This window comes from Branchiostoma lanceolatum, chromosome 2, assembly GCF_035083965.1.
Source record: "Branchiostoma lanceolatum isolate klBraLanc5 chromosome 2, klBraLanc5.hap2, whole genome shotgun sequence".
Taxonomy (NCBI): Eukaryota; Metazoa; Chordata; class Leptocardii; order Amphioxiformes; family Branchiostomatidae; genus Branchiostoma; species Branchiostoma lanceolatum.
Window position 1 is genome coordinate 34,350,414 of NC_089723.1, and position 24,403 is coordinate 34,374,816.

General features: G+C 41.8%; 4 protein-coding genes across 5 annotated transcripts in view; 3 read left to right on the top strand and 1 right to left on the bottom strand.

Annotated features, from left to right (window-relative positions):
• Positions 1-1,160: 1,160 nt before the first annotated feature.
• LOC136427004 (inactive carboxypeptidase-like protein X2) lies at positions 1,161-5,756 on the top strand. Its single transcript, XM_066415723.1, has 6 exons — positions 1,161-1,298; positions 2,013-2,147; positions 2,769-2,913; positions 3,424-3,555; positions 3,996-4,074; positions 4,703-5,756. The coding sequence occupies exons 1-6, from the start codon at positions 1,161-1,163 to the stop codon at positions 4,767-4,769; spliced, it is 696 nt and encodes a 231-aa protein (XP_066271820.1). The 3' UTR covers positions 4,770-5,756.
• Positions 4,086-9,809, bottom strand: LOC136428791 (galactose-3-O-sulfotransferase 2-like). The gene is made up of 5 exons (XM_066418542.1): positions 9,599-9,809; positions 8,500-8,804; positions 8,218-8,305; positions 7,387-7,498; positions 4,086-6,854 (listed from the first exon to the last, which is right to left on the bottom strand). Exons 2-5 carry the CDS (start codon positions 8,779-8,781, stop codon positions 5,762-5,764), a joined length of 1,575 nt encoding a protein of 524 aa, XP_066274639.1. The 5' UTR covers positions 8,782-8,804; positions 9,599-9,809; the 3' UTR covers positions 4,086-5,761.
• Positions 9,810-10,666: 857 nt separating this feature from the next.
• On the top strand, positions 10,667-18,920 carry LOC136428801 (uncharacterized). Its single transcript, XM_066418555.1, has 6 exons — positions 10,667-11,258; positions 12,608-12,733; positions 13,189-13,335; positions 13,973-14,044; positions 15,898-16,032; positions 16,487-18,920. The coding sequence occupies exons 1-6, from the start codon at positions 11,189-11,191 to the stop codon at positions 17,287-17,289; spliced, it is 1,353 nt and encodes a 450-aa protein (XP_066274652.1). The 5' UTR covers positions 10,667-11,188; the 3' UTR covers positions 17,290-18,920.
• A 329-nt stretch (positions 18,921-19,249) lies between these two features.
• The window catches only part of LOC136428800 (fibrillin-3-like), a 31,608-nt gene continuing 26,454 nt past the window's right edge, over positions 19,250-24,403 (top strand). For both annotated transcript variants that reach the window (XR_010754660.1, XM_066418554.1), the window contains exons 1-6: positions 19,250-19,437; positions 20,377-20,523; positions 20,957-21,124; positions 21,630-21,704; positions 21,883-22,008; positions 23,430-23,672. Coding sequence is in view for 1 of the 2 variants with exons in the window: in XM_066418554.1 (XP_066274651.1) it covers positions 19,377-19,437; positions 20,377-20,523; positions 20,957-21,124; positions 21,630-21,704; positions 21,883-22,008; positions 23,430-23,672 (820 nt within the window). In the remaining variant the exon portion in view is untranslated. The remainder of the gene's footprint in view (positions 19,438-20,376; positions 20,524-20,956; positions 21,125-21,629; positions 21,705-21,882; positions 22,009-23,429; positions 23,673-24,403) is intronic.

Here is a 24,403-nt window from a genome sequence, read left to right on the forward strand (position 1 = left end):
AATGCAGTACGTGCACGATGATGTACAAAACAAAATGTTGATTTTGTCGACGAGAAGAGTCGAACAAAACACGAATCACGATCAGACACACACACCAGGGATAACGTCCTGACAAGGAGTGTGGCCATTGAATAGGAAGAGAAAACGAAACCTCATATCTGATAACGTTTGGCATATCTATCAAAGTTCAGGAGAATGAAATATCAATTTACATACCGCCATGCATGATAGAAAATGGTTTGGGTAATAGCTGGTAACGCTTCTATTATTTTAAAACCTCCATAAACACATATCGTTGTCAAAGGTAGAGCGCCGAGCAACATATACAATGATGTTGTATTCAGAACAGATTAGTGTAAGTTGTGTCAACCTAAGTGACCTTGATTTCAGTCGTCGACAGAAAATGGCAGTGTTACAAATTCTGATGAATGTCTTGAACCAGTGTGTAATGAGTTGAGTCACTGTGTTTGAAAACGCCCACGTTTGTCACATCCCAAGACAATTTACGGTATGCGAAAGTACAATTGTTTAGTGATCGACGAAAGTAATATTTCTTACATGTTTTGTCGTCTGAAAGCTGATACGTTAATCCCTGTCACACATTCACGCCCCCCCCCCCCCCCCACGAATTTGCTCCCAACCACTCCCGCTCCCCAACCAAGGTCGGCACTGGGCTGGGAGTAACCTGGAATCTATCCTATTCTAGCTCCGGTTTACTCCTCTGGTCGCATCCAAGCAGAATGTGACTTTCCCAAGTACTTCCGACTGAGGTTCATAGTCGGCTGTTGCTAGTAGACAAACTCGCCGACCAACTTCCAACCACAAAATGATCTTGCTTATGACTAACTGCCAACGTTCTGGGGAAGGTTAGGAGAGGCCATGGTCGGCTATGTATGACATGGGCTTCAGATTAGACCTAAAGTCAAGGGTATGATTTTTATGACAGCGATACCAAGTACAAGCTGTAATAACATTTACAATGTACTGTCACGTTCTTTCATAGCTCTACGTTTTGTGATTACAAACAAATACCTACAAGGTAGCACTGAGAAGCACCTTTTTTCATATTTCATATTTCGTTTCAGTGGGATGCGTTATTCTATCTTGAACACACGCTCTCTTTTGAAGTTATCACAGGAAGCTGTAACGCCTCTCTTGGTATGCAAAATGGTCTGATCGAGAACGACCAGATCAACGCGTCGTCCTACAACCGGACCGGGTACGAGGGTTGGCGGGCCCGGCTGCACGGGGACCGGGCATGGTGGATGGCCATGGGCGACACCGACAGATGGATACAGGTCTCAACATTCATAACTTGGACCTTTTAGAGATTTGTTAATACTGAAGAATGTCATACATGTATCTTATACATAACACATTGCGGTACAACAAAGTTTTGTTTGTATGTTTTTGTTTTGTTTGTTTGTTGTTTGTTTCTTTGTATTGCATACCCGTTAAACCACCTCATTGCGTAACACACAAAGTTTGGACTGAACAGTACAAGCTGCATATCCGGACAGATTTAGATGGTCCACTCACACCGGGAAGGACCACCGCTCTTTTTGATAAGTGCGTTGGGTTCTTTTACGTGCTCGCGGTGTGGCTCCCCTCAAACACAGGACCTCTATTTAACGTTCGATTCGATATATATATTCATTTTTACCTGAGTGAAGTAAGGAAAGTCGTGCATTGTGCACAGCGTCCATGGCATGTCAGGGGATTCGAAACCAGGACCTCTGGGTTCTGGGCCAAATACCCTGAGCTTTATGCTAGCATGACGTCAGCAAGAGAAATGGCACAGCGGTTGATACGGTTACACTATCAAGTTTTGCTACAATACACACATGTCCTACTCACATCCTACGGTTGGACATAAGTTTTATTGAAAACGAAAGAAGATGTATTTCCATCTGCAATATTTCTGTTAATCATTTTGTCAAACGTTTGATGACATGTTTACACCTGTCTTTCCCTCCTAGTCTTACATCTATGTCGTTGTATCGTTTCTCTAGGTGGATTTTAAGTCCCGAGCCCCGCGCATTGTCACGGGTATCCAGACGCAGGGACTGTGGGGAGGGTGGGTCACGTCATACACCGTCTCCTATAGCAACGACAGCGTGGACTGGACCATGTACGGGGGTGGACAGGTTAGCTAACTTGTTTCTCCTGCTGACTGGGTTGGGTGCATATTTGATTTCTGAGAAATGACACATTTCATTGTCCATTGATTGTCCTTGCACTTTTTATTCGTTAACTTATCTTATGTTTTTGCCCCTAACCTCTGTGATTTATTTTTTTAATGCCATACAAGACACATGGAAGTTAAACACACTTCACTGCCAGTGGACTAGCCTCCTGCTGCAGTGATTGCACCACAGTGTGGCCCAGGGCTATGGAACGGAGATGGGCACCGCCCTATACATCAATAGTGGTGTGGGAGGATTTTAACTTACTAGTAACTAACATACAAGACAGATTAGGATTGATGCTAGGTTACACCACCTTCCCACTAGTGGCTGCGACCGCGCTGCCACCAAAGATTCGACGATTCACTCAACAAATGTCATAGCCAAAGAACACATTTTTTAAAGTCTTGTGTAGTTGTGCGTTTTGTTGTCTTTTACATCATGCTTTTACATATGGATTATATTCCACAAAGGGTCACACAAATTCAATTTTGGTTGCTCACAGGTGATAGATCAGTGATCGTCATCTAGTTGAAAGGGGACGTTAACAAAATGTATTTTACTCCCTATTTTTGGTCATAGATTCTCGCTGGAAACACAAACGGTGGAAACGACACGATACAGCACGACTTCACGCCGCCTCTCGTGACCGGGTACCTCCGTGTGAACGTCCAGACATGGAACGGGCAGATAGCACGGCTCAGGATGGAGCTACTGGGGTGTGACGGTACTGAAATCACTCATTCATTCATTCACTCATTCATTCACTCACTCACTCACACACTCATTCATTTATTCATTCTTCACTCATTCACTCACTCACTCATTCATCCACTCATTCACTCATTCATTCATTCACTCACTCGCTCATTCAAGAATTCACTCACCCACTCATTGATTCATTCACTCATTCACTAACTCATCCATTCATTTACTAGCACATTCATTCACTCACTCACTCACTCACTCACGCATCCATTTAGTCATTCCCAGAAGATTTAAAAATCTAACCTCCTTGCTCATTCATTCATTCATTTATTTATTCATTCACACATTCATTCACTCACTCATTCATCCCTCAGGCTAAGACTCATACCTCGCAGTTTCTTGAAGAAGCCACATAAAACAACAAAATATACTGTTATTCGTCAAGATGTAAATTTGTAGATGTAAATTTGTAAAGGCAGCCCTAATAATTTCTTTTTACTTTTTTTACTTTTACTTTTTACGTTTTTAGGTATTGATGACTGTGCTCCCGAGCCTTGTGCCAATGGTGCGACGTGTTTTGATGAGCTGGACATGTACTCGTGCGTCTGTGCACCAGGGTACACCGGTAACAACTGCTCTATTGGTGGAGGTTTGGGTGCAGGTAAGGAAAATTGTGTTCCTTTTTTGTTAAACTGTCCGATTTTCTCCTAGCAACCTTTTGTGTCTAGATGCAGCACGCAGAGAACTTGAGCTGCAGTCGGTATATTTTTACAGGGAGGGGTTGCTAGCCTTTCCCCTTTAACATGCTCAAGGCATCTCCTCGAACACAGGAACCCAATTTTTCGTCCCCTCCGAAAGACCCAAGGCAACCGAGATACCCTGACCCTGGGACTTGAAAGTCTCCAAATTACCAATTAATTAGAACTCAACTGTGAGGCTGCTGCCAGTTGAGCCACAGGGACAGCTCAGTTAAGATACCGAATAAATAGACTTACACAAATTCTCTGTGTCACCCAAGACCACTAGATTGTACATACAAACATAGTAGTGTAGTGGAGTATGCATTAGAATGTCTTGCAAAGTTTGACGTTTGAGTTTCAGGTGCAGTTGTTGGCATTGTTCTTGGGAGCCTGTGCTTTCTGTTGCTGGTGGCAATACTTGTGTACTGCTTGAAAAGGAGGTGAGAACAAATACCGTATAGATAACCCTTTGTTTATTACCCGACAACTTTTTAGTGCAAACAATTCAGCATGATAATGATACATTATAGTTCACTGGTATGATATTGAAAATCTAATGCAAACGAGTCAGCATGATAATGGTATAATATGGAAACAAACTGTTCCCCAACTAAAAAAAATCGACTTTTAAAGCGAAAGTTTAGTCTGAATCACTCGGGCTTCTTTGGCTCTCGGACCAAATCGCTCTCGACACGTTACGTAATGTGTTCAAAGTTGGTGGAAAACGACATCGCCCCCGTCCAGATTCAAACTACTTTGGACCCATTGCTGACATCACACGTGTGACAAGCTACGTGTCCGGAAAGACTTAAACAGAGAGCTAAAAAAAGGACTGAGTGATTCAGTTGAAAATTCAGGTGAGTCTAAATTCTTTAAGTTGAACACTTTTAACTTTCCATAATGTATACGTCATTTACCAACTCAGATAAACTTTCATACTACTCCTGGTACAATACAGTGCTCATAATATGAACATTTTGTTGTCTTGGATCCAAAAAGTGGAACCAAAAAGGTATAACAACGAAAGATATTATATGATAGATTTCAAAGATCGCTTGTGTTTTTCAGATTGATGCCTAGAACACAGATCCAGGCAGAGATCGAACCCGAAGCAGCTGGCAATGAACATACTTAACAGCAGATCACGCAAATGAAGACAACCCCAGAAATGAACGGGGAAAGCCCGAGTCACAATGGCGAAGAACTGGACACGGCTTTTAATTAGGTTTATAAACCTCCAAGAGAACTGATATAGGGTTATACAAATTGTTGCAGCGCATGCAAAGGTCTGTCACGGATTCACTCCTGATCTTACCTGGTCATATGTACAGTTTTTAACGACACCAAAATTTGGTACGACTCTTAGATATCTGTGCATGCAATAATCTTATGTTGTACAGTTTTGCATTGTGTCGATTAGCTAGCTGACAGTAAACACGAGAATGCTCTGAATATGTCTCTTCTTGAATATTTCGTGTGCTACAGAAGTAACTGCAATCGTCAAACTAGAAAGGCAACATTTGCAAGCAAATATATAATGTTTACCTTCACTTGGTCTAGCCTTACAAACTACTCATCTGTTTATTCTTACTGTACTCTATTGATATACATGGTGACCAGCCCCTCACTCAAGCGCTGCAATTCTTTTTGCTACAATATGTAATCGAACACCACGGTGTTTACCAGTAACCATGGTGACAACCGCCTGGTTTAGGTCGTTGACCCTATTTGTTTGGAACGGAAGAAGAAGAAGAGGAGACGAAGCAAAAACAATATGTTTGCCTTCTGTGAAGGTAAACATAATGATTCATGTGGGCTTTTAACTTAGATGAACACATTCCAATTTGAAAGAGACAAAAAGCATGCTCGTACCAACTGAGCTGCCAAATGCATTAGTGATTAAGCTGGTTACCTCGTATGTAAAATTTGTTTGTTTGTTAACTTTGTTTGTTTGTTTGTTTCTGCTAGTAATGTTAGTTGCATCAATCTTTCACATTAACGCTGCGCTGTAAACATTACGACTGGCTTCGCTATTCTTATTTGACTTGTCAGGCATACTAAAAATGCATGGTATATACTTTTCGAATTCATTACCCTTAATAAACTTTACCTTCAAACCCTCTCCTATTAAGTCGGTTTTTTCACTTTCTTTCCCCACAGATCACGACCTTTGTGGCTCTTTATTTTCTCGCCTTTTTCTTTCGCCTTTTTACGTTTCTTTTTCTTTTTTTCTTCCAATATCAAGTTAGCTAACTGAGTCTTTCGTCCTACCACTGAAAATTTCTGGTGCTTTTTAGCAATCTTTTCTTCTTTTTCTTCCGCATGTATGCGTTTCGATGCTTTCTTTTTTGTTTTCGATTTCAATCCAATCGACTTTCTCTTACCACTGAGCGTTGGAATTTCCTGGAGTTTTTGAGCGGGTTCTGAAATGTTTTTCCCCTCGTGTATTTGTAGCTGATTACCTTTGGATTTTCGGAGTTCCTCGTTCTGACGCAACGCAAGCTTCGCATCCCAAATCCCTCTCCGCCGTTCTATCGCCATACAGAGCGACCCGTCCCATTCAAACCTGTCGTGCCATCTGCTTTTCTCCACCCCAAAATGAGTAACATTCCTCCCACGATGCCCCCTACATCCTTCAAAATATACCCACGAATTCAGCCGTCTAAAGTACTGTACTTCGTTTAGAAAACCTGGACCGATGTGTTGGGACGTTTCGTTGAATACTTTTTGAGAGTAGTCATAGAGCGCGAAGTCAATGCTACTCCAGTTTTTAAACGTTGCCTCTTCTTTGCGATGTAGAGTCACATTTGTGTAGCGATTCGTTTCAAATTCACTATCTGGTTGGTACAAGATATCCTGCATGTCCCAACACATGAGTCTTTTGAGCAAGACCAGCGACTCGTCGAATCGCTCCACGAGTAAGACGACCCTTATTTCTTTTTTTACCTCCTGAAAGTGAGCCTTGGTATTCTCATCGTCCCATCGCCAACTCATGTCGAATCCTAAGTCGAACGCCTGGCGGTTTTTAATGGGATGATATGTCTTGAAGGTGGCTGCATCCTTGACGGAGTACAGATAAGGATCCTTGAAGAACGCATTGAGAGGATCTTCACTACTGATGTTGTAGTGTTTGTGGAGCTTCCATTGGTGAAAAGAAGACTTCATGTGGTTCACCGGGTGTTGTAGTATGGTGAAATAAACCGTGTCCGCTGGCATCTTTCTGTATGGGGAAAGGTCGTCACATGACTCAATTATACCAAAATCTTAATTAGGAAAATATTAATAGGACCATCGTGTCTTTAAAGGCAAGAAGAGGATAGTCAAATAACTATATCAGGAGCAGTACTAGTGGAAGAATACGTTGAAAAGTATTCCCATCCATAAGCATGCTCATAGTGCTCTCCAAGCAGAGGTTAGGCTCCGGCTTGTTTTGGACGTCTTTCCAGTACAGGCGTTCTATCTGGCTTTCTTTTTTGTCAGGTTTACGTTTTGTCCACCAGCCAAGTTTCTGGCGGACATTAAGAAAACCTGACAAAATAGAAAGCCAGATAGAACGCCTGAAAAGCTAAAGGCGTTCAAAACAAGCCGGAGCCTAACCTCTGCTTGGAGAGTATGCTAATAAACCCTTGCTTTAAGGAATAACAGACTACGGATATGTGGACATGGGAAGGAAAAGATTTTGCAATTGTTGGCATTTTTGACAATTCTAGCAACATTCGCTTCTGAGAATCAAAACTCAAGACAGGCCTCACTTCTTTATCTCCTTGCTGTATCTCAGATGGTGGGTGATGACGTTGTAGTTTTGATCTTTCACCGGTAGACCGTCGAACTCATCCGTGAACGTTAGCCAACGGAATGAGGCTCCTGTTCAAAAACACACGAGAGTCACCCATATAGAGATCCGCCCCAACATTTGTTGATGGTTAACCATACCATCGGGAAATCCTCGGTACCTGTACGGTGCTGGGAATACTAGTGTGTCCCGCCGCCCAGTTCATTAGCGCACGCTACGGAATTTCACTGCTGACAGGATGATAGCAGTACAAATTTTTCTACTGCTGACAGGATCATCATGTCAGTAGCCACTTTCTTAATCAAAAGTCGACTGGAAAGATAGGCTGACATAGAAAAATACCAATGCTTAGCAGAGCTGGGTCCGATAGAACATCCCTAGGCGCTACGCCTGCCCGTCGCTAAAGCCCCCCCCCCCTCCCACTGGACCCGCGGCACGCTGGCGGCGTCGCTGCTGCCGATCGAATTGACAAAGCACTCAACGAATTTCATCGACAAGAAAACGAATCGTTTTAAGCTTTGTGTGTTTTGCTGTCTTTTGGGTCATACTTGACGTATGTCAAGTTGAATGATATTCCCATTATAAAGTCAACGGTAACACAAATCCAGTTTAGGACGCAGCGACGCCACCAGCGTGCCGCGGGTCCGACGGTGAGAGGGGGGGGGTAATGGTTACCAGGCTCAGGGTAACTTTACAGTACAGCACAGTGCCATGCAATAAAAGACAATTCAGTCATTTGAAGTTTGACATGCAACATACGAACAACTACACAATGGGAACGTTAGCTAACCTGTTCGTGGTAGCATGACGGTGAGGTTGTGTTGGTACGCATAGCGAAGTAGGATTCGTTGTACCGTGTTAGAGGCCGCTTCTTGGACCTGAAAAAGAAATGTGAAAATCTGTCATCATCATTCAAAATCTGCAAGGTATAGATTTTCCTAGATCATTTTAGATGCCCTGTAAGCATAACATATTTACTACCATTGCATCACTACTCCCCAAATAGCTTGATAGTAGCATAAACACTTGATAAAAAAACATTGATCCTAAAAAGTAATCAATAGACTCTCACCTTGATGAAAACAAAATTCCTCTTTGGGGTGCATGCTTGTCCTACAATTTTCGACTCAGCCGCAAGAGGCGCTTGCGTGTCCTGACTGCCCGGTCGACCCACTTGGGCTATAGGCGGGTTCATGACGGCATCTCCGACACGTATAGGGTGCAGCCTGTTGTTGAGCAGCACGAACTCAGAAATCTCGTCAGGCGTGTAGGTGACGTAGAGCATGAAAACCACGCAGAAACCGAACGTGATAGCTGTCGCTAACTTAAGCGTGTCGACTCTTTCGTTGCCCATGCCTCTTCGCTTCCTTGCTATCACTGGTGGTAAAATGATCACGATGTAGCGTTTAGAACAAAATTGTAGCAGAGCACAATTCAGGCGTAGAAGGAAAACAATATGAGTCACAAGCGTTTTCTCTGTATGGTTACGTTTTCTGCCAAACGTCAATCATATCACTTACCACCACCACAACGTCGTGGTCGATTAAGTATAGATCCATTGGTTCTTTGTCGCTGTTACATGTAAGACTATGAATAAAGGCAAACTAAATTTTATTACTTACTTAGACAAGCACAGAAGGTTGTAATAATCAGTATTGTCGTATCTTCTCTCTTTGAGTCGTGCGATTGCTATCAAGGACAGCCTTTTATATTCAACCTCCAGTATTAGTGCACTGACCCTGTGTCTACGTCTGACTCAGTGGTTTGAAAAAAGGTCAAATTAAATTCGACTAGATAGACAAACCTATAACACTGATGCCAGGCCAATGATACCTAACTATTCGACTCTCATGATGAAGTTACTGATCGTATCAAATATTCTGTATTCTTTGGCTTTCTTTGGTTTCTACCAACACCATTGTCTGTATTTTTGTATTACGTAATATTTGACGACAACACGGGGTCGACTGGGCCTGTGTTGTTGTCAGGTCGCATATCCAACATGGCGGCCTCTAAAATGTATAATTATCATAGCTTGAGAAACTCTATGACCTTCACTTGATCACTCAAAGGGTAAACATAAACAGTTCCCTTAGATTTAAAACTTCTCGATTCATAATTGTAAGGAAAATCGTAAGCTATCATTGAACGGGATGTAATATAACGTTTACCTTTTTGCAGCTTAGTTGTTTGTTATCATTATGTCATTCTGACGCTCCGCGTGCAACGTAGAATTAGGGGGGGGGGGAGACAGGTTGATAAGCCCCTCTGGAACTAACGCCTAACGAAGGACATTGAAGGCCGTGAAGATTTCTCAAGTCTGAATTCTGCACATCCCCTGAAGCTGTGCCTAACCTTTGACACAGTAGATCTTTACTGCTGCGATTTACTGACTAGACAGGTTTTTCCTCTCTTCGTTTTGTCTTGCTCATATTTGGTATAAACACCAGTAAACTATATTTCGTGCAAAACTGCTGCACAAAAATGGTCTAAGCTATTTCGAAATAGAGAAATATAAATCTTAGCTTTTTGCAATGTAGACACACGCCAGTAAACATCAACACGACCACATCTACACTCTAACATATTGTGAAAACATACGCTCTGAGCACCTTAAATTCATAGAATGCGTAACTCTGTTAAGTCAAAGTTTTATTGATTACATATATCTCTCTGTTTCGCTCACATAATCATATTTAGATATAAAGTATTCTTTGACTACTGTTCACGATTCCGAGCACAGAATAGTCGACCAAGATTTTGCAACTACGCCTCCTAGCAGCAAAATCATTTACTACAATTCGTAACTGTTTACAAAATGTCGTAATGAAACCAAATATTACAGTGGATCTTGCGAACAATGCCTTCGAAAATCAGCGGACAGGTCGAACTAGTGGCCGAGGGAGGGAGGCAGACGAAATCGTGGCCACTACTTGCACAACCTCTGCTTGGAGAATAGAAGAGGGTGGGTCACATGAGGTCGGCTCTAAGGCCGTCGGTGTAACGTCGTCTACTTACAAGGATGATATTTATACCCCCTCCCAATATACCTAACCTTGTAACTTGACCTTTATACACAATTCTGATCCATGGGAGGAGGGACTCATTTCCTCTTTCCATAGGACAATCCAGAAAGCAACGTAAGGGTAATATGTATGTGCGAAGTGTGTGTGCCTTAACTGTTCTATCTCACCATTCTAATTTTTTTGTCTTTTTTTAATTTTTCCTCTCACGTCATTGTCAACAGCTAGGATTCTAGAAACTTGTTACGACCAGAGAAAGACTCAAAGTAGGCAAAGGCCCTTCTGGCCATGGTCGTAAACATCAAAATGCTGAATCGTGTGCCTTGTCTGCAACAACAGGAAACATGTGAAGTATGAACAGACTGATAATGTGCCGTTCTGAGAACATCTGTGTTAACTTGACTTGACTACTTCCGTGTCGGAAGGGCGTTCTGTGTACAAAATATGATACCATAGAGAGTTGACGTTTGATAATATACCTTTATAAAATGATAGACGTATCAAAATTAATTTTTATTTACGTGGTGTCCAAATTATACGTTTGTAGTAGCTACCGTTACCTTTTTCAAAACCTGACAACTCCTAGACTTCGTTTTAGCTGGAGAAAGTTGTTTTCAGTTTTGTCAGGAAGTTAGCGCCATCAAAGCATTCGGCACGTTGATTGGCGGTTCGCCAGATGGCGTGTTTTGCCTCTTCATAATCGGCTGTGTCAGTCGGTGGGTAGGCGAACGGCTCAAAATGGCTGCTTCTGTGATTCTTGTAGTCTGCTGTCTGTCTCTTCACAGTGTGTTCGGCGTCCAGACGGTTGGTAAGTCATTGTTTTTTTTTCTTTCTTGAGAGTAAAAGAGAAGTTTTTTTTTTCTTTCTTGAGAGTAAAAGAGAAGCCTATGTTCGTTTTTGGTTTGGATCTGATTAAGAGAGTGAGGTAGATGAAAGGACGGCATCCGGCACCGTGCTTTTTTTTTCTGCATAGAACTTAAACATATTTCTTTCCATTGCGAAAAAACAAGACAAGAAATTAAGAAAAAAACTGGAAAGGCTACATTTTCGCGGAAATGCAGGATATTTCCCTCCCATAGGAAGCACGAAACGCCGCTGTTGTTTATTCAAGCTATTCATATGTCCGATATGAAGTCCCTACCATTAGCCAGAAAAATAGGAAGTTGCTACATAAATTATGTAAATGAGGTCCTCATTAGCATAACACGCATTCCTCTGTATTCACTTTTCCTAAAGCTACCTACACCTCCAATGTAACATCCATCGCATTTAGAAATATGAAATTTCTGCATAGCTTATGCAAATGAAGTCCGCATTAGCATAACACACATTCCGTTGTCATCCCCTTTCCTAAAGCTATCTACACCTCTAATATGACACCCGTAGCATTTACCATAATGGAAATACTATAAGTTTTTGCATTAATCGAGCTACCACCTACGTCTACTTGTTTTGTTTTTTTTTTGGCAAAAGAAGAAAGAAGAAGAACACACCAGCAAAAACAATGTACAGTGTATTTCCCCCATACCCTATACAGGGTATAGGGTGGGGAAGATAATGATAGGCTAGGCCTTAATACAGACAGATTTAAAATGTTATCTGTTGCGGAAACAAGATTTAGTAGTCTACTAAGAGCTTCAACTTGTACGTGCTGTTGAGTAGTTCAAACGCAGAAGGCTGGAAGACATGAATCAGGTTTTATTTTCACAGTCAGTTCACTTACATGTAACTGTAATGTGGTGGTAAGTATTAATTATAAAAGTCATATCTGTATCTAAAGGAAAACAATACCGCAATGTTGCGAGTCCTACCAAGGAGTTTAAAGAGAGACCTGTTCACATTTAAGATTTGTATAAATCACAGGAGCGATATTTGCTCGTAAATACAGGCACGTATCTGCTTTTCCCGTCATCTTGCAGCTCTCTTAATCGAACCATGACAGCAAGGTAGGAAACCGAACACTGCTTGCTTGTCATGTGGGCGAAAGTTAAAGTTAAAGTGGATGTATTGTCTGTGGGAATAGATTTCTATCAGAATGTTAGGCTCAAACAGACATCCTGCAGCGTTTGCTTGGGCAGAGTTGGACTGCTGCACTTGTCTGCTTCTTGCTGTGCATATCCAACACTGATAACTATGTCTATGTTTTCTACTATACAGACATTGATGAATGTCAGATCATCCCAGACTTGTGCCAGAATGGCACCTGTATCAACACCGTGGGCAGCTATCGTTGTAAATGTCCGACTGGCTTCCAGTTCAGCTCAGACTTACTCATATGTGAAGGTAGGGACATGTTTATTTTGTATCTTATAGTCTATTTCATTGTTAGAATTTTACATACAAGTGAATATTTGGGAAGTGTCAGAATACTCTTGGGTCCTACAACTGTCTCTGTTATGATAGCTTCAAAATGACAACAATACCTGCATAGATAACACTAATGATTGTTAATAAGAAAATAAGACTTTTGGTCTACTGAAGTGTACACCACCTGATCTGCTGTAAGACTAGATGAGATAAAGTAGATTCAGAAATATTCATAATGTCAAAATGAATTGTCTTAAGGTCAGAAGAACTATATTTACCTTTACCTGCCCTGTACAGACATGAGGAAGAGTTTCTGCTATGCTATGGTGGCAAAACTTCCCTGGCAAAATTATTCTCCCCATAGCCAGCGTAGCTACAGTTAGTCTGGTAGAGACTATACATTTAGTAAAAAAATTACTTTCCCTGTTCAGAGATGAGGGAGAGTTTCTGCTTTACCATGGTGAGGGAAGGACAGTGCCAGAACCCGACCAGCGTTAACCTGACGGAGAGGATTTGCTGCTGTTCGGTGGGGACCGGCTGGGGGGAACCCTGCGTAGCCTGCCCTGTGGAAAGGACTGGTAAATATCTTACCTAGATGTTAGTATTAGTAGATCAAGAGACGTTCAGAAAAAAAGGATCTGGGATTGATTTACCTATGACACAGTATATCAATAAAAGCATATCCTGTACTTGTCCTAACATAAATATGAATTATCAGACTCTCTATATGACAAACAATCTCTACGTGCCAACTGACTGAGCTAAAGAGACATCGCTATTTCATCTCCATTTTTAAAGATACCTAAAGTTTAAATCTCACTACACGGTACCATTTTATTGGTCACTTTTTGTTCATTTTCTTAACAAATTAGTTCCTTTTTGTGTAATTTATGTGTTATATTTATGTGCCAACTATCTATAGTCAGCCATGAGCATGGCAAAATGCGATCGTCTGCATGGCCTTGCATGAAGCGCCCCCTGGCGAGGTGCCACTTGTCTGCAGCTCGGACGAAAAGGAAGGGTGGACAGAATGGAGGACATCTAATACCAGGCACAATGCCAGCAACTGCATGGCGGTTGCGTGGCAAAAATACAAAAGGCTGTAGCTGCCAGCTAAATTAGTACTGTAAGCCTCTTATCTGTATCCTGTACATGTCTTGGCAATTAACCAGAAACCTGTTTGCAGGATGTCGGTGTGGCTGTTTCTATTTTCAGATGCCTTCAGGGAATTATGTGGTTCAGATGAGAAGGGCATAGTGATGGGTCCTGAACCGGGACTTCCCATTGGTAAGTATTTGCCAAAGGGCTCATTTCCTACTTGCATACTTGCGACATGGGATACAAGTTGGACAAGAGTGGTGCCAACTGTACAGGTTTGGTTTACATTTTTCTAGGATGTATGCTGTTGGAGAAGTGTATTAAATGTCTCTTCACATCACTGTTTCATCGAATCAATTTAAGCTGATATTCGTTAATTTTGTTATTTCCTTTATGAGAGATGTAAAGCCCCTATCTGTTGGCGACTAGAACTGGCGATGACTTTGGAAGTTTTCGACATTTTTTTTCTTGCGGTCACACTGACGCGTGACGCAGTTGCGAATGAAGCCCCGCTGAGCGGGCTATTGGAAATCGCAGTGTTTTCACTGAATAAGAAATCAATGCAAAGTGACTAAAATGCATTAAAAAAATATTTGCAGTGATAAAGGGACGTTCACTTATAATACTTCTAGTGCAACATGAGTAACATATTACAAAATACTAGAGTTCCACGACCCAATACCTTAGCCAACTGAGCTTTTTTGAGTTGCATATAAATGTTTTCCATTTATTATGCAAATAAGGACCATACTTGCATGAATTAAGTCAGTTGATCATCTTGTATACCCAAACAACATAAGTTGTAAAGTATGAAAGTCTTATCTTAGCAAAGAAGGCTATTGTGGCATTTCCCTCATAAATTAGTTAAATGAGGCCCTCATGTACTTGATTTATGTTCGATAATGTTCACATCTACTTAGCTTCCAAATGCTGCAAGAACGAAATCCCCATCATTTACCATTATGCAGGTATAGTTTTTTTTCTATTAATTATGCAAATTAGGTATTCATTTGCAAAATTGATATCTATCGATATTCCTCTCTTCCTCAGTTACATATGTCACATATTTGAGAGTCCTAAAATGGAATGCATCGGATTTAACTATCCTCATCAAGTATACAAATTAGCTACTGATTTGCACAATTAGCATATGATCTTTTCAGCCATCTCTCAAGCTATCAACATACCAAATATCATGACGATCCGTCAACCCTTTCTTGTTATTTCCTTTCAAAGTTTGAAACAAAATCGGCTCCTGAAGTTCCAAAAGCTTCTGGGGGTCCAAACCAACCAACTTACTCCCCCCCCCCCCCCCAAGAGCTATATACCACCCAAACATCATGACCATAGCATATTCAGAACACGGAAGTTCCGCAGTAGTATCCATAGCAAGACACTAGGGTGCCAAAATCTAATTTTGAGGTCTCAAGAAGAGCCACGCACGTACCAAGTATCATGACAATCCATCCAGGCATTCTCGAGTTGTTGTGTTCACACACAGACACACACACACACACACACACGAACGAAAACATTAACCTTCTCGGCGAAGGTAATAAGCATAACCTTAAAAGACTTTTACAATGCCAGAAATGACCAAAACAAACTGACACGAAGCATATACAAGACTTCAATCTATTATGTGGTTTGTACTATGACTGTGTTTGTAGATTTATCAGAGCAAACAAACCTTGAAACTGACTTTAATATTACTTTTCACGGAATACATGACGCCTAGACTTTGTAAACTTACAAATCCAATACTGTAGCATTTCAAATGTCAATGCCTGCACTTTTATACTGATACATAGATGCATGTATCTCTGTTTTTCTCTCATAATCATGTGAAAACATAATCATTTGAAGTATCCTACTATGCACGATTCCCCGCACCACACAGTCGGCCAAGGTTTTACAATTGTGCCTCCTAGCGGCAAAAGTCATTTACCGCAATGTATGACTAGATTTCTAGTGACGAACTTTATTCTGTGCTGGACGTCCAGTGACTGGATATGTTCTCACTGATTTGGCTGTATCTACAGGGTGTTCGGATAACAACCAGCAATGTAAATATTGGGCCAGCATTGGTGAGTGTGCCGCCAACCCCGACTACATGCTAACGCAATGCCAGCTGAGCTGCAACACATGTGATGGTGGCAATGGAGGCAACAACAAAGGTAGTAACTCACATTTTCAATATCCTATATCGTAATGTAAGGAAGACGTGCTGTGATTTGGGCCCCCTATTAGCTTGCTCTTGAACTGAAGGGGCGGTGTTGTCAAAATCTTTCAAGGAGAATAACTAAAGAATGGAACGACGGATTGCCATCATATTTAGTATGCAGGCAGCTTAGACAGAGATTTACACGATAAAGTGCAAGTTATGCAAATTTGAACTTAACTGGTAAATGATTGGAGTGTTAACATTGGGACCTGTGTTATTCAGTTTAAGGTGTACATGGCCAAGCATACATTATGCGAAAGTCATTTGCATAATCAAAATATTTCATGGAGATCTGAGGTCCCCGAACTCTTGTTGATATAGTTTAAACCTTTATTCCAAAGCTATTGAACGGGGTTAGTCTCCAGTCCTCTCCTTATAGAGTGACAGTTCTGTCTTTGTCTTTTCAGGGGTCTCTCCTTCGCGAGATTGGCAAGGGTTTGCCTGGCCTTGCGGCCTCCCTCGATCCAGCCCCTTGCGGAAGAGGTTCTGGGAACGTTTCCGTCCCAAAGCAACCACGGTCCCACCGACCACAACACCCCTGCTGACTACGACAGCGACCGAGACCACCACACCGTTACCAGCCCACGACAGTGCGGCGGTTGGTCTTTGTGACACCAAAGAGTTCAGTGACTCACTCTCGTGTAAGCTGGAGCGCGAATATCCAGACATTCAGGACGGTCTTCTCACCAAGTTCGGCGAAAAGTTGTTCCTGGAGCCCAATCGGCAGCCGGCGGGGGCGGACGGCGCGGGGAAGAAGTCGTGCGGCACGAGGAGAATTCCGACTTTACACGACAAGAAAGGGGAAACACTCGGCATTGATGTTGGACTTCCCGACGTAGAGTGTGAAAGATTGACGCCTACATTACTGAAGCCAGACTCTGGAGCTGAAAGAGAACAACATAGCTGGGGCCCAGAACCCTTCTTCAACCCGTGCGGGTACTCCGCCAACATGGTGTCCCCGATCCACGCCGTGACAGTCAGCGGAGAGACGGTGGAACTCTGGGCGGGGACACAGAGAGGAGTTTTCCGGCAGCAGAAGTTCCGCGAGGTCAAGTGCACCAGTTCCACCCCCAACCACCAGGGCTGCGAGGGCAAGTGCGTGGAGGAGAACACGTGGCACAAGGCCATCGTGGTCAAGTCCGGGGACCCGCCCGAGGTGGGCTGGGACATGATCGTGGTCAAGGGTAGCTGTAGCTGTCACGTGATCTAACCAGGAAGCGATGGTGCATATTGGGGCTTCTAATACCGAATATAATTTCATCAGGTTGGTAGATAGAACATAGGATATAGGAAATTCTTTTTTTCACAACCAGTAACTCTCACCTGCTGACGTTTCGGTGTCTGTCAGACATTTTCCTCAGAGACAGAAAAAAAAGAGTAAGAAGCAAGAGGAAAAGTCTAGAGGTATGGTGACTATACCATACATCAAAGGTGTCACAGAGCCTTTGGAAAGAGTGTTCAGAAAACACAACATTGCCACTGCAGTAAGACCCATAACAACACTGAGGAGCCTGCTAACACCCTACAAGTTAGAGGGCCCAGCCAAAACAGAAAGTGTGTACAAGATTCCATGTAAGAGCTGTGAGGAAGTGTTCATTGATTGATCTTTATTGACACAACAAAAGCACAGCGACTTTCGTAAGGTCTACTACATACATACATACAAAGTTTAACGAATAGGTGCATACAAATGAGTTTGATTACACACAATCATATGGGATAGAGCAACATGTCAAAATATCACATGTCATAGGTGAAACAGGAAGGACCTTTGGGACAAGACTAGAGGAACACAAAAAGGAAGCTGACAACATCCATGCATGTAAAGTACACAAGATCCCAGAAAAGACATGCACAAAAAGAAGAGAAGAAGTCTGCAGGCACAGACCACATGGTTAGACACAACTGCGTCATAGACTGGGAGGGGCCAAGGTAATACAGAGCTAGAGAGGACAATAGGCGTATCCGGTGGATCAAGGAAGACGTCTGGGTAAGGAAGCCGACACCAGTGATGAACCGGGACGGGGGGGATACAAGCTTAGCCACGTTTGGGACAGTGTTCTCACCGCAAAAGCGCCACCTACCTCGGCTACTTATAGCGGTGAGAAGCAGTACTCCAGTCAGAAGCTCTGAGGAAGGTGTCTGACAGGCACCGAAACGTCAGCAGGTGAGAATTACTGGTTGTGAAAAAAACTCCTATATCGGGTGTCCTGGTAGTTGTGTCCAAAGAGGTACCCTATGAAATGGCCAATACTCTGATGCAACGTTGACCAAAGAGGACGAAAGAGACTCGACAGTCATAATACTAGTACTAGCAGGCTTGATTTGGATAGCGTATACGCATTACGTTCTGCCGACGTGCTGGTGAAACAAATGTACAGGAGGCAGAGTTGGCTTGCGAAGAGACCGAGGAGATACCTTAAACAATAAAGCCACACAACAATGCGTCGCTATGGAGTACGGTGAGTTAATAGGAGTCTGATAAGACCCGGGTCGAGAAGGGCCTCGGTCTTAATTAACAGTGCCACATATTGTGCGGAAAGTGCGCCGTATTATAATTTGTAGAAAAAGTGTCACGGACTCGATGTCATGTGTATTAAATGTATGTGGTGTAACTGCTAGCTTATGGTTTTCATTTATTGTCCTTCCATTGAAATTTTCTCTCATGTATGTAACCCCCGACCCGTCATTGTCAACAGGAGTCGAGAAAATACAATGACAAGAGAAAAACCATCTGACACTGTAATTGCAAAGTAGGCCATCTAGAAAAGCAGTAAAAATAAAGATGCTGAATCATGTGCCCTGTCTGAAACAATTTGAAACATGTGCTGTATAAACAGACTTATCCTGATTTATTTCCAGAACTTCTGTGTTTACTTGACTTGACTACATTACGTTCTGTGTACCAAGTCTAATATCACAGAGGATTGACGTTGTGCTGTACCTTTATCAAATGAAAGACGTATCAAAGTTAACTTTCACGGCTTTACGTGGTGTCCAAACTATACGTTTATAGCAGCTACCACTATCTTAGACCTTGAGTAAAATCCTGACAACTGCAAGACTTTGTTCCAGCCAGGGGAAGTTGTTCCCTGTTTTGTCAGGAAGTTACCTCATCTCACCTCACCTCACCTCACCTATCCCTTGACTTCTTAAATGTCAGGAAGTTAGCGCCATCAAAACATTGGCGCGTTGATTGACGGTTCGCCAGATGGCGTGTTTGGCCTCTACATAAACGGCTGTGTCAGCACGCCGTCTGTTGTTCAGAACCATCACTTTGCTAGGCGCACGCTCAACATGGCTGCTTCTGTGATTCTTCTCGTCTGCTTTCTGTCTCTTCACAGTGTCCTCGACGTTGGTAAGTCATCGGTTGTATCATTTTGTTTCTTGGGAGTAAAAGAGACGTTTATTTGGACGTATGCCCGTGTTTGGATAAGACGTTTAAAGAGAGCGAAGTAGATGGAAAGACGGCACCGTGCCATCGAGTTCATTTTGCTTTCGCAATTTCAAGTATACTTGCGTTTAAACATTAAACAGCCGTCGTCAAATCATTTAGGTCTCTGTACAATTTTCAATTTTAGCTGATGCTGGTATTTGTGCATGGAACTTACGTATTTCCTTCCATTACGAAATAACAATACTTGAAGTTAAGATGAAAAGTAGGCTTAATACAAACAGCTTTAAAACGCTGTCTGTTGTCCAAAACAAATTTAAGCAATCTACAAAGAGCAGGTGGTATCGCTCTGCTGACTTCAACTTCAACTTGTACGTGTTTATGTGAGTAGTTCAAATGCACATGGCTGACAGACATGAAGCAGGTTTTATTTTCACAATTAGTTAACTTAACTTACATGTGGTGGAAAATATTCATGATAAAAATCATGTTTGTATCGAAAGGAAAACAATACAACAATGTTGCGAGCACTACCAAGGTGGTTGAAGAGAGACCTTTTCACACTTAAAAGATATGTATAAATCATAGGCGCGATAGGAATGGAGATAAATCTCACCGGAACAGCACAGTGCAGACTCTGGTTTGGCATTCCAAATGCAATCATGGGACACTTACTAGGCAGCTAGATTCAAATCTTAGAACTAGCATTTAAATAATTTGTCCTTCTTAATGTGTAGCTCCGTCTTAGACAGCGTTATATTTGTAACTGTATTTAATGATGATACCATGGCAATATGTTGAGCTTGATTGTTACAATTCTATTGATACCAAGACCAATGGCGGGGATAGTCTCCACTCCTCTGCTTGGAGACTGACAATTTCGTCCTTTGTTTTTGGTTAAAGGGGTTGCAGGGATCTCTCCTCAGCGAGACAGTGACCGCGGACTGGGGTTTCCCTGGCCTCGTGGCATCCCTCGGTCCAACCCCATGTGGAAGAGGTTCTGGAACCATTTCTCGAGGGAAAAGATAGCTGCCCTCCGTGTTTCTATAGGTGAGGGAACAAGGCTTCTCCTCCTTTACATTTGGGCCTGCATGTGTAAGGAGCGACACCTATAGCTGCAGTGCACAGTGAACCAGTCAGAACTGGACTGAAGAAGGTGACAGACGGTCACCGAAACGTCGGTTGAATAAAACCTTGTTACTTGGCTGTGTACAAAGAAATATTTTTATTCATTTACCTTCTGTGTGGTGTGTTCAGGACACGTTAGGTCCGGGCATAACTGTTTCGTCAAATCAATTTGAGCGGGCATTCGGTAATTTTATAATTTTCCTAATGAGAGATGTAAAGGCACACTTCTCCCGTGAGAACATTCACAATTTAGCTCTCTTTACTATGTGATTTGTAGGCATTCATTCTTGCTACCTTTTTTTGTTGTTGCAATCATTCCAATATAAAGATTCTGATATCCCTTGCCCATTGCTAGACCCCAGGAAAGGGCCTTGCTTCCTTTATGATTACTATGATTACGAGGAGCGAGGAAAGTACAGGTGTGCTCTGGGCTTGAAGTGGGACATGTCCCGGGCGGCCTGCTGCTGCAGACAGGGACAAGCCTGGGGAGACCCGTGCAAGCCCTGCCCTACCGTCAACTCAAGTAAGTCCATAAATTCCCAAGGACTCTTAGAGGTAATGCGTTTAGAACAGCGTAGTTAGTCTGGTAGAGACCAGGCGCTTTCAAGGGTACCTTTCCAACAAGTCTGGTAAACTATGCTTCGGTGGATCAAAACTTGAAGACATCGACGCCTCAAGGAGAATGGTAAGAAATTATGACAATGTTTTATGTTGCCCTCATGTAACAAATATTTGCATGCGGGCTACCACTCCACTAGACAGCGATGGACGTTAAGTCAGATTGCATATTGTATGGCCGACAAGCTAAGAAATATATATATATAGTGTGGGATAACTGTAACTGTTCTCCAGAAGGTCTCCTTGTGTTTGTGCTCACCAGTCTTCAAGCGTACCAGATTAGATTGAAGATAAGGTGTAATAGGTTGCCATGTCCCTAAGCAAAGAACTGCTCTAGATCTATGGCGAATGTAATGAAATGTTATAGACTGTGTCTCATGCACATGTATGTCATTGTGTTTCCTTTGCAGCTGAATACAATACACTGTGTCCTGGTGGCCCTGGCCCTCACTTTAAAACCAATGACCTCTCTTACGATGTGTCAGGTAAGGTTTTGAAAACTGCTTTTCATCATTTTTATCATCAACCTTGAACAGGTTGAAAATTTATTAGGATGAATTCAATATTCAATGTCTCATGGCTAATCTATATGCTGTTATCTATTGCTATAGCTGTTATTTCACAAATGTCGCCAGTGTGATCTGTATATCTTTAAATCTACAGATTACGATCAGTGTATGTTGTCGGAGGGCGTGTGCCAGGGTGGCACGTGCGTCAACACGTTTTTCAGCTACACCTGTGACTGTCCACCTGGCTTCACGTTGGACATATACTCCCGCACCTGCAATGGTTATGTCATGTCTTATTTCATTTTGATTAGTATACTATTAAGTCTCATACAGTTGTTCACTGTTACATTTTAGTTGATAGCTGTATATATACACTTTACGAGTATGGATGTTTTACAATACAAGATATTGAAGTGTGCAGATAATGATATGGTTGTCAGTGACCGTTTCTATTTGATTGTTAGAATTTTACGAACAAGTGAATATTTGTGTGAAGTGACAGAATACTCTTGGACCTTACAACTGCCTCTGTTATGATGGCTTCAAGATAACTGATAACAATGACTGCATTGGTAAGTCAACAACACAAAAACTACTGGTTGATTATAAGGATGTAAGACATTTCGTCTACTGAATTGTAGACCACCTGATCTGCTGTAAGATAAAATGAGATAAAAAGTCGATTCAGAAATATTCATTATGTCTTTTCTAATAAGTGATTGTCTTAACGTCACATGAGCAATTATCTGTCAAAATAGTCAACCTGACTGATAACAATGACTGCATTGGTAAATCAAAAACACAAAAACTAATGCTTGTTAATGCTTATCACATGGCAACATATGTACGATCGGATTTATCTACTAGGTTGGTGCATTTAGTCCATTGATTGCAGCATCTATTAGAGGGGAACTTAACAGCAGAAGCTGTAGACGAATTAAGTTTATCTAAGGTACCTTTTTCAGTACGAAGTTTGACACGGAAATGATGCCATCGGCTTAAATATCGAAGCTAATAACATTTCATCACAGATTGACTTTCCCTTAGATAGTGTTTGCTTGTGTGTAACGTAATTGTCCTACCTGTTATATGTTAATTCTATCAATATAGTTTATTCTGTGTGGTTTTTAACACCTAAGTACGTAATTGAGCCCCCTTTAATGCTATGGTACCGTTGTGCTCGCAGATTGTATCGGATCAATCAATAAATAAATATGTTACATCAGATTAAGTAATTCAATTGACGATACGCCAGGTAAAGCTACATACTGAACATTTACCTTCTCATATTTCAGTCGCATTGTACTTATCTGGAACACTTTACCTGTAACAATCCGCCAACACATGTACTCAAACCTCAGCATTCTATCAATCAAGAAATTACTAGCTACTTATTATATATCACAGGTAAACTCCATATATTCAACTGACAACATATGCACCTGGTCTTCCATCTGTAGATGTAATAACTGCCTGGCAACCTAAAATCATACCTCTTGTTTTTCTCTTCTTAATGTTTTTGCATTGTATTGTATTGTATTGTATTGTATTGTATTGTATTGTAGTTTTATTGTATATTTGTTGAGGAGCCGGCCCTGTAGAGAAACCAGGTTTCTGTTGCCGGCTCCTCACAGATTTGTTTTTAATCTGGAAAGCCGAATAAATAAAAATAAAATAAAATAAAAAGTTCTTCTCTTTCAGGAACGTGCGGACTACCGTCGTTTCTTCACGTTCCCCGGACTGGTTGTGCTCCAGGAGACGACCTGGCCAACCCCCGTGGTGTTACCCTCCAGGCCTGTGCAGACGCCTGCTGTGCCGACTCGAGATGCCTGTCGTTTCAGTACAACGTACACAACCAATGTTATTTGAAAAGCAAACTTTGCTCTCCTCGGGAGAAACACTTTACATTAGCCGGCAACATGTACGATCGGATTGATTTACCAGGTTGGTGCATTTAGTCAATTGATTGCAGCATTTATTAGAGGGGAACTTAACAGCAGAAGCTGTAGACGAATCAAGTTTATCTAAGGTACCTTTTTCATTTCCGTGTCAAAATATCGTATTCAAAAACGTACCTTAAAACAGCGAAAATACGTCTACGATATACGTATTTTCACATTAAAACGATATCGTTTTACGCCTACGATATCGTCTCGGGACTAAAATATCATTATATTGCGTTATACGCTGCAAAATCCACTTTACTAAGATATCGTTATGAAACGTACCTTACATTATCGTCAGCAGGTATACAACATTGCAATCCAGACGATTTTTTTTCATATGGCATCATTGAATCGACTCTCTAAAATGTACAGTCTGCATCGTATTATAAAACGTACGTTTAATAGCGTAAAGATAAGTAGATATTCGTATATAATAGCGCCCGGTGTTAGCACCACATCGGATATCATATCAAGAGTCTGAAGACCCAAAATCTCCATGAAATTCGTTTTTATATATGATGTGTTTTATTTGCCCAAGTTATTTGTTGTTGCCGCTGGTTGTTTTGTTTCATGTGCCAGAGGGTATCCACATGATAGAAACAAGTATACAGGTTTGGTAGTGTACCCCTATGTGGTTTGACCACCAGCTGTTGGGACCTGGGGAATTCTTGTCCCAGATTTGAAACCAACAGATTATGCAAATTCAGTCCCAATTTGCATAATTTGCAC

Excerpts from the sequence above, each read along its gene's own strand:
- LOC136427004 (XM_066415723.1), top strand. The coding sequence starts at position 1,161 with ATGCAAAATGGTCTGATCGAGAACGACCAGATCAACGCGTCGTCCTAC. Across the intron at positions 2,914-3,423 it reads GGAGCTACTGGGGTGTGACG|GTATTGATGACTGTGCTCCC; the intron begins GTACTGAAATCA and ends TTACGTTTTTAG. Across the intron at positions 3,556-3,995 it reads TGGTGGAGGTTTGGGTGCAG|GTGCAGTTGTTGGCATTGTT; the intron begins GTAAGGAAAATT and ends TTTGAGTTTCAG.
- LOC136428791 (XM_066418542.1), bottom strand. The coding sequence starts at position 8,781 with ATGGGCAACGAAAGAGTCGACACGCTTAAGTTAGCGACAGCTATCACG. Across the intron at positions 8,306-8,499 it reads GGAATTTTGTTTTCATCAAG|GTCCAAGAAGCGGCCTCTAA; the intron begins GTGAGAGTCTAT and ends TTTCTTTTTCAG. Across the intron at positions 6,855-7,386 it reads TACAGCAAGGAGATAAAGAA|AAAGATGCCAGCGGACACGG; the intron begins GTGAGGCCTGTC and ends TTCCCCATACAG.
- LOC136428801 (XM_066418555.1), top strand. The coding sequence starts at position 11,189 with ATGGCTGCTTCTGTGATTCTTGTAGTCTGCTGTCTGTCTCTTCACAGT. Across the intron at positions 12,734-13,188 it reads AGACTTACTCATATGTGAAG|AGATGAGGGAGAGTTTCTGC; the intron begins GTAGGGACATGT and ends TTCCCTGTTCAG. Across the intron at positions 13,336-13,972 it reads CTGCCCTGTGGAAAGGACTG|ATGCCTTCAGGGAATTATGT; the intron begins GTAAATATCTTA and ends TTCTATTTTCAG.